Source organism: Nicotiana sylvestris, chromosome 5, assembly GCF_000393655.2.
Source record: "Nicotiana sylvestris chromosome 5, ASM39365v2, whole genome shotgun sequence".
Classification (NCBI taxonomy): Eukaryota; Viridiplantae; Streptophyta; class Magnoliopsida; order Solanales; family Solanaceae; genus Nicotiana; species Nicotiana sylvestris.
In genome coordinates, this window is record NC_091061.1 from 114,758,883 (window position 1) to 114,770,488 (window position 11,606).

At 33.5% G+C, this 11,606-nt stretch overlaps 2 protein-coding genes across 2 annotated transcripts; one reads left to right on the forward strand and one right to left on the reverse strand.

Annotated features, from left to right (window-relative positions):
- Positions 1-350: 350 nt before the first annotated feature.
- LOC138869193 (uncharacterized) lies at positions 351-1,040 on the reverse strand. The gene has a single exon (XM_070146791.1). The coding sequence runs from the start codon at positions 1,038-1,040 to the stop codon at positions 351-353; it is 690 nt and encodes a 229-aa protein (XP_070002892.1).
- Positions 1,041-5,540: 4,500 nt separating this feature from the next.
- LOC104229416 (LOB domain-containing protein 1-like) lies at positions 5,541-7,217 on the forward strand. The gene is made up of 2 exons (XM_009782060.2): positions 5,541-5,835; positions 6,767-7,217. Exons 1-2 carry the CDS (start codon positions 5,599-5,601, stop codon positions 7,097-7,099), a joined length of 570 nt encoding a protein of 189 aa, XP_009780362.1. The 5' UTR covers positions 5,541-5,598; the 3' UTR covers positions 7,100-7,217.
- Positions 7,218-11,606: the final 4,389 nt, after the last annotated feature.

Here is an 11,606-nt window from a genome sequence, read left to right on the forward strand (position 1 = left end):
CAGGATACTTTACTTCTTGGATTGAACCGATATCAAGCAAATAAGTTACCTCTTCTTTGATGAATTTGTTTCTAACCTCGACAATATGACATTTTTTTCTATCTTACCGGAGGGATATTGGGATCCAGGCTTAGTTTGTGCACGTCCACTTCTAGCGGGATACCTGTCATATCCGTATGTGACCACGTAAAACAATCAACATCAAAATTTAAGAAATTCGATAAATCCAGGCATGAGCTCGGGGTTTAGCCTGTCCCCAAGTGGAACTTCCTCTCCAAGAACTTTTCGAACAACACTACTTGCTCCAGTTCTTCCGCTGTGGATTTTGTTGCGTCCATTTCTTTTGGTACCTAGAAATATCTCGGTACTTGATAGGATTCTGACTCTTCCTCTCCTTGGTTGACTTCCCTCAGCTCGTAAGCAGACGCCGGTTCCTGAAATTGTGATGCTGCATGTTCCTTTCCTTTGCTACTGGAAACTGAGATTGCATTCACCTCCCTTGCCACCGGTTGGTCTCCTCTTATTTGTTTAATTCCCTCGGGAGTTGGTAACTTTATTAGTTGATAATAGGTTGACGACACCGCCTTTATCTCGTGCAACCGTGATCTACCCAAGATAATATTGTAGAAAATATTGCCATCTATTACCTCGAAAAGGGTCATCTTCATCACCCCCTTGGCATTCGTGGGCAGTAAGATCTCTCTTTGGGTTGTAACGTTTGCCAGATTGAACCTAACAAGGAGTTTTGGGGTGGGAATGCTAATTCCAGTCAGCTTGTCTTGCTCCAGATTTTTCCACTGAATAATATTGGCCGAACTTCCTAGGTCCACCAAAACACGTTTAATTTTAAAATCTAAGACATTTAAATATATTACCAAAGCATTGTTGTGTGGCAGCAACAATCCATCTGTGTCTTCCTCTGTGAAAGTAATGTGTTCCTCAACGACTTCCCGGAGTCTCTTACTGTGGGTTACCGACACCTTCGTCTTTTTTGCCGCCGAAAATGTCATACCATTAATCTTGTTTCCCTCAAAAATCATATTGATCGTCAAACGTGGAGGATCTTTTCCTTATTTTGAAGGTTCTATGTTATCACGATTGCGGCTGTAATTGATTTTAGCCCGATCACTTAAGAATTCTCTAAGGTGGCCCCTTTTTTAGCAATATCGCCACCTCCTCACGCAAATGCCAATAATCCCTAATCCGGTGACCATTGGTCTCATGGTATTCGCACCACAAATTAGGATCCCTCTGACTGGGATCAGATCTCATCAGTTTCGGGAACCCTGCTTCCTTAATGTTCCTCATAGCCGACACTAGCTCCACTATGCTGACGTTGGAGTTGTATTTGAAAATCCTGCGGTAGGAGGAATGTCGGGAACCTGATAAGTCCTTGTCTTGCAATGACTTGTTATTTCGACCTCGATCATCTCTCCTATCGGTAGTAATTCTATCTGCCGACTGAACACCTCTTTCACGTCCTTCGACCCTTTTATAAGGCAAAAACCGACCCCTTGAAGACCGACGATTTGTGTCGAAATCATCATTTGATATCTCCTTATTCTTTTCCCGATCCCGACCTTTAGTTGATGCCGGGAAACCGAGCTGATCATCCTCAATTCTTATCTTTGACTTATACCGGTTATGAACATCTACCCATGTTGTTGCCTGGAACTCAAGCAGACTTTCTTTCAATTTCTGGGAAACATCAGAACTTCTCTAATTCAACCCTTTAGTGAATTCTTCAGCTACCCACTCGTCTAGTACAACTAGGAGAATCATCCTTTGTTTCTGGAATTGGTTCACGAATTCCCGTAGCAATTCGAACTCTCCTTGTGCAATCCTAAATATGTTGGCCTTTCGGGCCTGAAACTTTCTGGCCCCGACATGGGCCTTGATAAAAAAATCCACGAGTATCTCGAAGGAATCTATTGAGTGCTCGTACAAAAGCGAATACCATGTCAGAGCCCCCTTTGTGCGGTCTCCCTGAATTTCTTCAGTAAGTCCGACTCAATTTTGTGCGGAGCTAAATCGTTTTCCTTCACCGCCGCTGTATAGGTGGTTATACGCTCCTGAGGATCTGAATTTCCATCATACTTCAGCACGTCTGGAATTATGAACCGCTTCGGGATCAACTCTGGTGCCGTGCTTGGTTTGAACAGTAATTGGGTGTACTTTTTTGAGTCTGGTCCTTTCAATATTGGTGGTGGGCCTGGAATCTGATCCATTCGGGTGTTTATTTACCTCATAAACCGCATGAGTTCGGTTTTAAAGGGATTATTCTCATTATTGTTACCGGATCGGCTACTGTTCCCCCGACCCTGTCGAAATCGAGTTCGCCCCTCGGGGTGTTATTGTCGACCCTCTGCGTTGTTTGGTTTGTGGGAATACCGGGAGGAACTGGACCTCGTCCATTCATGTTATTGGAATTCCCCGACAACGCCTGCCTCAATTCTATCATGACCTGATCCTATCGTGAAAGGTGGCCTATAATGGCCTTTTGTTGCTCCCTCAGGATTTGTACTGTTTCAATGACATGCTTGTCTTTAATATCATCAGGAGTTGCCTCTTGAACATGTTACAGATACTGCCCTCCGTGAACCGATGTGGTCTCATCCCCCTCATTGCGGGTATCACTGATTGAATCTTCTGCTGAGGCTGATTTCCTTGGGCCTCAACATTGTGTGCGATGTTGCCATCATTATCTGCCATTTTCTTTGATTTTTGCTAAAAACAAAGAATCAAACAGGTTAGTAATAGATGCAAGGATCAATTCAATTACACACTACTGTCTAGGCTTCACGGTGGGTGCCAAACTATTTATACGTAAAACGGTACAGTTGAATATGTACGTGGTTTATAGACAAGTGAATTAATTTGATCCCAAAATGATAAATAAATTATACAAGAATGTAAGACTTAGCGTTGAAATTGAGATATGACTGTAGAAATCTTGATTCCGGGAGCAAAGCTTCTGGAGGCAGTATTAACAATATTGATGACCAAGAAGATGAAATATTAATGAGCTTTTGAACAAAGTATAGTATCAGCTTGTTAGAATATTCGTGTCCTTTACAATGGCTGTTGAACCTCTATTTATAATTGCACTTAGGGAACAAGGTCCTAGGATCGAATCCTTCTTAAATGACAATTATGGGGGCCATTGAAGAATGTGTAACGATAGGAAGTGAATGCCGTATTCTCTATAACGGACCATGTACTTAATGCTATAGAATATTCTCCATTAAAACCTAACGGGTGGCAGACATTTATTTCGCCTTTATTAACACCACCCCCTTCAGGGACAAACGAGATTGTTGCCTTCAGACCTGATTGCCTTCTGTCTTCGGCTCCACGTAGGGCTATGCATAATTTGGTAAATACTGAATTACCGTACTGAAACCGAAAATTTTGGTATTTGGTATTCAATTTGATATTTGGTTTAATTTTTTTTAAAAATAATTGGTATTAGGTATGGTATTTGATATTTTTAAATAAAATACTAAAATATCGATACCGTACCGAATATATATTATATTACACAATACACATATTATTAATTATAACATAAATATAAAAAATCTAAAATTTTACTTTCCTTTATTCTCTAAATTCACCGATTAACTCCAAACAAGTAACAAGACATTTCAATGATCAAATTTATTCTTTATGTACGGTTTTCTCTTTGGGTTGATATTTGTTGGTTTTGGACAAAACTTTTGTCAACAAATATTTTTAATTTTGTACTTTGAGTACTTTGATTAAGAATATTACAGTCTATGATTCTATGCACTAACTAGTATTCAAACTGAATAAATCGAAACGAAAGGAGAAAAATCAAACCATACCGACTTTAATTAGGTATGGTATTGGTATAACAATTTAAGAAACCGAATACCGATTCAAAATATCTAAAATACCGTACCATACCGACCGACGAACACCCCTAACTCTACGTGGCGCTTTATCATGTGAGCATCTAATATGAACAAATATGTTACCCTATACAGAAATAACATGCAATTAATGGAGAAACTACATTAAAGCAACCATTTCTTTTTCGATATAAATAAGGATTAGAATTTAGAAGCCAGAATGGTGGTTTTCAATTTGAAGACGTTGATTGTGAGTGTCTTTTCTCTCAATCTAAGCTTTTAATTCCTTCTCCAAGATATTGAATTTTATTAGAAACTTCTAATCATTTGATTAAAAAATTGTGGATGCTTTCCAGAATGCTTGACTAGCTTGCTGACTTACATAATTAAGATTAAATAAAAAATATTATAGAATATTAGGTAGATAATAAACCTTAGATTTTATTTTTTATTTTACTATTTTAATTGCAAGATAGAAAGAAATAAATTAAAGAAGTCTGAAAGCAAAGATAGTTAGGCTGTCAAAATGAAGCTGAAAATAATCAAAGTTGGTTTAGTAGTAGAATAAATTATAGATATCCATCATCTTTTGGCCTTTTGACATTAGATGGTCCACCTTTTCGACTAGCTAGGTCTGAGAGTTTCTTATTCCTTCTCTGCTTATTCATCCTTTTTCTTTGGCCAGTACTTATCCTGATTGTTCAATCTCAAAAAGTCCTTTTTTAAGATCCAACTCATATACATATATAACAGTAAGTAAATCTTTAAAACACTATATCAATGTATAATTAGTTATAACATGTTATTTACTGTATATTTAGATTGTGAATTATAATTAATAAAGAAAATTACTTCTGGTTACACGCCAATCTTAACCCACTGATGTAAAACATTTTTATACTGTGTAGAAAGTATCCTTCTTTTAAGCTATCATCAGTCAATCAACTTATTCGTGCCATTTTGTTCCTTAATTATTGCTTCTAACTATATTATTCAACAAGTTTGATATGTGTCCTAATTTTTTCCTTTTATCATTAATTCATACTAGAAACCTATGGAGATTGATTCACTTAGAAAGTCCACTTGGTACAGCTAAAACGTAACGTGGCGAAGATAAATTATTTCTGTTGTTTAATAATGTTTGTCTATCGTACTCTATTTAACTCAAGTAGTTTCTATTTTTGTACCCCTTCTAACGAGTAACATAGCAGTAATAAAATGGATCTACGTACATACATACACATAAACACACATTTGTTACTTTGAATGTTAATTCCATTATCTTATACGATACTTTTTTTTTTAATCTTCTCTAGCAAAAATAAAATATTTATACTTAGAAATTGTTTAACCTTAACCTTTCAATTTTTCTTTTAAGTGATATAATTTTATAGTTATAAAAATATCATGACATATTAATGATATTTGCCAAAAAAATTCTTTGTGAGCTTTGCACCGAATCATAAACTATCATATAAAATGAATATACTAATTTCTTCAAGAAATTATACTATTACTCTGCTGTAGAAAATATCCTCCACTGATGACGTCATTAAGTTAGCCAGTCACGTATAGCGACGTCATTATTGTTGAAAGATAAATAAGTAATCCTCTTATTTCCTTCCTCTCACTATATATAAAATCTCATGGTATACTCATTGCTATACACAACTCTTAACACGCTCCACAAATAGTGATCATATTTGACACTACACTAAAACACATGGAATGCAGTGATAAAATCACCGCTACTTCTTCATCGTCTTCTGCCGGAATGATGACGCCTCCTCCGTCTCCTCCGTCGCCGGTGATTCTGACGCCTTGCGCCGCCTGCAAGATCCTCCGCCGGAGATGCGTCGATAAATGTGTTTTGGCACCCTACTTTCCGCCGACGGAGCCGCTTAAGTTCACCATTGCTCATAGAGTCTTTGGTGCCAGCAATATCATCAAAATGTTACAGGTATTTGTTTCATCCGAACGACCACAGATAAAACATCTCAACTTTCTTGATTGTTTTCGGGGCTCTGAAATCTATCCCTTGATGCTTAGTTTTAATTGACTTGTTTTTTCTAGTATGTGTTCTCTTTTTCTCTTCTTCTTTTGTTTTTTCTTTTTGTTCCCATGTCCGTTTCTTTAAATAAAATTTTCAATTAAAAAAGGTGTTGTGTGACTTCTTTAACTATTTTCCACATTCTACACTTTAGCTATTATTTTCCACGATCTAGCTAAAGCTAATTATATTGCACTTTGTAAAGTTTATATAAATTCCTTTCACTTTGAGTTTTATAATTTTCATAAACAAAGCCTCCACCTTGTCCCCGAATTAGAGAGAATCGCATTTGGGAAGCACGAATATTTACCGCTCATTCTAATAGCTTACGCAATATGAATCTGCAATTATATATGTACATATATGCTTCTCTTACGAAGTGATTGTAAGAGAGCTTTTTCTGTTTTTCTTTTTTCAAATTTATTTGATTGGTGATGATTCTTAAGATCACCGGAATCGATTCAGACATATTCAAGTTTTAACCATACTCTATGTCCCAAGTTATATTATATAGTACTCTCTCCGTCCCAATTTATCTTATACCGTTCAAATTTCAAGAATCAAACTTCTCAATTTGGCTGTAAATGTGGACACAAAATTTTTAAGTTTTTTACTCACAATAATAAAAGATTAATAACATTTAAAAGACATATGAAAAAAAATGTGATTACAGAAAAATAAACTATATCAATAAATTGGGATGGACGGAGTATGCCATAAAGAAATAGATCAATATACTATATTTCCTGTCCAAAAATTTGTCTTCATTTCCTTACTATAAGATCATTAATATTTCTCTAAAACTTATGGCAAATTGCACAAAACCCCTAATTATTTATAGGAGCTTCGGGAGGATCAAAGAGCAGATGCAGTGAACAGCATGGTGTATGAAGCAAATGCGAGAATCAGAGATCCAGTATACGGCTGCGCGGGTGCAATTTGCCAGCTACAGAAGCAAATAAGTGAGCTTCAAGCAGAGCTTGCCAAAGCTCAAGTAGAGATGTTGAACGTGCAGTCGCAAAACGCAAATTTGGTGTCACTGATTTGTCGGGAGATGTCACAAAATCAAGGAAACAACGGCAGCGTGTGTCCTGATCAACAAACTTATGGAAATACCAACCTTTTTTTGGACGACAATAGTGTCTATGCAGCTTGGGAACCACTCTGGACATGATGAAAAAAGTTGGAATACTTCTACGAATTTAGTTACGTTAACACTATGCCCAACATTAGGGGTAGAAAATGCAATGACATCGTTTCGAAAATTCAATAAAAATTATCATTAAATGACGAGAGACAGAGATAGAGGTCCTAATTGTCATATCAAGGAAATGGTCTTCGACGAAATTGGATCTCAATTTTGAGCTAGACTGTCTAGTGTTTACTTTCTTCTTTGAAGAAATTAAACACATGGAATTAGCATGATACTATTTTGGACATAACTTCAACACAAATATTACTTGCAATTGCAAAAATACTACTAATAATCTTTTGAAATTAATGTTTGATTTGCTATTTTTTTCCTTCATTTCAATTTCAACTCGACATAATAAATTTAAACAATAGACTTTCTCCCCTTATTATCAAAATATTTTTTTTTAAATGCGTTGTCTTCCTTTTTTTTTCTTTAAAACCATGATATATTTTTTTAATCAATGTAATAAACTTTTTTTGATCAGGTAGGAAATTGTTTCCATATTAATGATGCAGCATCTTACAAAAGAGAAAGCTCCAGCAAGCATAATTTAGCAGTCCATTTAATTGTTCATGGAGCTAATAAAATCTAAAAGTCAAATGGAGCGATCAGCGTCATAATAATGATTACACCAATCAAAAAGATTAAGAAGACATCTAGATTTCAAAATATATGTAGGAGTTCAAGTTCCTTCAAAAGTTCCTAATAGCGATCAAAACTCTAATATCTACGTATAGAGAAAATAAAGAGAGCGAATACTATAAAAATATATTTTACGGAAAAGAGTTAAAAATGCCCCTAAACTATTGAAAAATGTTTTAAAATATCCTTCATCCACCTATTGGGCTAAAAATACCCCTCCATCCACTTTTTTAGTTCACTTATGTCATTTGACCGTTAGGTCAATGCTGAATTAAAAATAATTATTATTCTTTTTGTAAAACTTAAAAAAAAAAATTTGCAAAATATTTTTTTTTTTAAATTAATGCACCAGTAGTCCACTAATTTTAGTAACGTCTTTTTTCAGTTTTTACAAAAAACAATTCAGTTTTTATAAAAAATATTTTTTTTTCATTTTTTTCATTTTTTTAAAGCATTGTTTTTGTAAAAACTGGATTTTTTTTTTGTAAAACCTGAAAAAAATATTTTCAACAAAATATTTTCCTTTTTTCATTTTTTCAATTTTTTTTAAAGCATTTTTTTGTTGTAAAAACTGGAAAAACAGATTTGTAAAAATTATTTTTTTTTGTAAAAACAAAAATTTTAAAAAAAAAACTGAAAAAATGAAAATAGGGGTCGGGTTGTGGTTTTTTTTAAAAACGGGTCGGGTAAAAAATGGGTCATTTTAATCTGGTACTGCCACGTGGCACTCCATCCAAAATAGGAGTATGTTTGTTCTAAAGTATGACAGTAGAGGTATAGATAACCCAGAGTTAGATGGAAGTGGCACGTCTTTTTTTTAGTTGAACTTTTTATTCGGGTCGAGTCAATGTTTGGGGCGGGTTAGTCCGAAAAATGGTTAGATATGAGTTAGTCTTTCTAATAGGTTAGATGTTTTAATTTCGACCAATAAGAAGTTGCCACGTGGAATTTAAATAATAATTATTTTTAAATCAGTATTGACCTAACAGTCAAAGGGCATAAGTGAACCAAAAAGATGGATGGAGGGGTATTTTTAGCCCAATAGGTGGATGAGGGATATTATTAAACCTTTTCCAATAGTTTAGGGCATTTTAAACCTTTTTCCGTATATTTTAATGCATGTAATCGAAAACATAACTATAAAAAATAGACGTAGATTTTATAATAGTTTCCTAAAAGATTATCTATTTATATTGTAAATGAATTTTAAATTATAATTTATGAATATTTAACTAATGACAGTCAAAACTCTATTTTTATATTGACAATAAAAAATAAGAGATAAATGGAACATACACACTCACATACTAGATAATAATGGTTAGTGATGATGATTGAGCAGTAAAAATTTATGTCGGTGATTGGGGGGATAATAGCGGTTATAATATAAAGTCACATTCACAAAAATTAATGGTGCGTCTTAATACGCAATTACGCAAATGACTTGATTGTCGATTTCTAGTTTTAAGTATAATCGAAAAAGAAGGTTAAGTTCGAACCAAATTTAGAATAAATTTTCTTTTAGATTTTATCTAGTCAATTATTTATTTTAGAATGATGGAGCACATCTGAAACAGAGTTTTAACTTTTTTCCTTTTCCTTTTTTGGTTATTCTATTAGTTTTTCATCCAATGTTATGTTAGCGTCTCATCAAACTACGTTGAAGAGTCAAAAACAGCTTGATAATTAAATTTTTCAGTAGAGGAATAATGTAGACAACGACGTATATAACATAGAATTTCAAGCATTTAGTTTTGAAAAATGAATAGGAAAGAAATCCTTTCAAAAAAAATATTTCTAAAAATAGAAAACTCTTAACATGAAGGTTGAACAAGTCTCAGGATTTGCTTGCTTATGATTCAAAGTTTTAAATTAGGACTTACGAGAAGTTGAGATCTTTTACTTTTCTCTTCCTAAGTTAATAATTTCTACAAATGGAAGGGAATTGGTTTGCTAAAATAATCCACCATTAGAGTAAGAATAATCGAGCTTAATCCAAAAGTTTTGACCGTCATTGAACACCCAATTGGCTTAATTTAAGAAAATTCAGATTCTCTAATATTTCTTATTTAATTACAAGTGAATAGCAAGGGGGTTAATTATATGTATATCGACTTTTTCTTGGTCAAAATATTGAATGTCAGAAAATTAGAGGCTTAGTAAGACTAATATTGTTTGCTTCTTGCTTTGGGTTGTAACATATATCATATATACAATGTGCGAACGCTTGTAGAGTGATCTTGTTTTTTCTCCTGACTTTATCCTTAGTCCCTTTTATAATACACACATTATCACTATACAATAATAATTTAAATACTTATCAGATTTATACTATTAGTTGCTACTTATTTTTTTCCGATTTCTACTCTGTATACGTGGCACTTCTACTTGATTGATTCATGCAAACAAATAAAAATTATCTTAGCTTCCTTTCTGAAAAACATCTTATAATAAAGTATATCTAAACCTTGAAACCCAATATCTTGAAAACCAACTTTTCAAGACCAAAAGACTTTTTTTTTACGAACAAAATTTAGAAAAGCAGAATTTCTGTCGGCAAACTATTGGGTAACAAATTTGCAAAACTATTAGAGTTTTAAAGGTCAAATAAGCAGTGATTAAAGAACTCCAACCACATGACACATGTAAACTCCATAAGTTGGACAAACTTTTCCTTCATGGCTACTTGATTCTTGTACTAATAATAAATATATATAACATGAAAAAAGAGAAGATCGAAAGTCAAAGTCAAATGGAATCAGCGAATGATTTGTAAGGGGTCGTTAAAATGGACCCCTAATTCGGCACAAGTCATTGATTGGATAATAATTCTAATTTCTACTTCTATTTTCCTAAGTCTCAATCAAATTCCATAGTTATATTACTATGTATTACCTATGTGAAGAACCCGTGTGAATGGAAACTGACATGGGAAAACAATATCTGTAAATGGCAATTTATTCAATTAGAATGTATTTGCTAATAATTAGTTGGTTGTTTAATTTGTCAGTGGACAACATATACATTAATTTTTTAATTATTCAAAAGTTAAATACATTTATGTTTGACTGTAATCTTTCGGTTCATTCAGTACTATATTATTTTGATTCTTTTATTAGATTCGTCTCATAAGGAATTGTATATTATCATTAACGTTGTTCACATCAAAATTCAAAAAATAAGTTGTATCACATAGAACGTGACGGATGAACTTAGTATACACCATCTTACTAGTGTGTATTTCTTTTTTCACATGAAAATTAAATATATAAATAAAACTTTGTCAAATTTAATATTTGTTCTGAAGATAAAAACAGATAAAAACTACTTAGCCATTACTAATACCTTCCACTTGGAAATATACACAATTCAATAAAAATTCGGTTTGAGAAAAGTTCTCATAATTCTCTAATGAATTCTAGACGAAGAAAATTAAAATTTCCACGTGAAAATATTAAATAAAATTCGAGAAAGATGATCTTTTAGTTCAGAATAACGCAACTACAAAAAGCTGGGAAATAAGGCTGGTTTTATTCTGCGAGACATCAAAGACTTAATTGATGGCTTAACACAAAACACATGCTAAGGTAAAATATGGCACATGCTACGCCTTAATTAAGCCTGATTTTCTACTAATTGTAATGGTGTCAAAGAGGCTCTTGAGATAGGAAAATGACTTGGGATGCAATTTTGGTCTTCAGTTTTCTACAAAAGTTTACCAAAATAGGGGTTTTTGTGAAACATGTTTGATATAATTAGACAAATCACTAAACAAGTACAAATTATTATACTACCTTAAATAAAGAGAGATGAATTTTCCGTGCATGATGCTTATTGGTAGAGA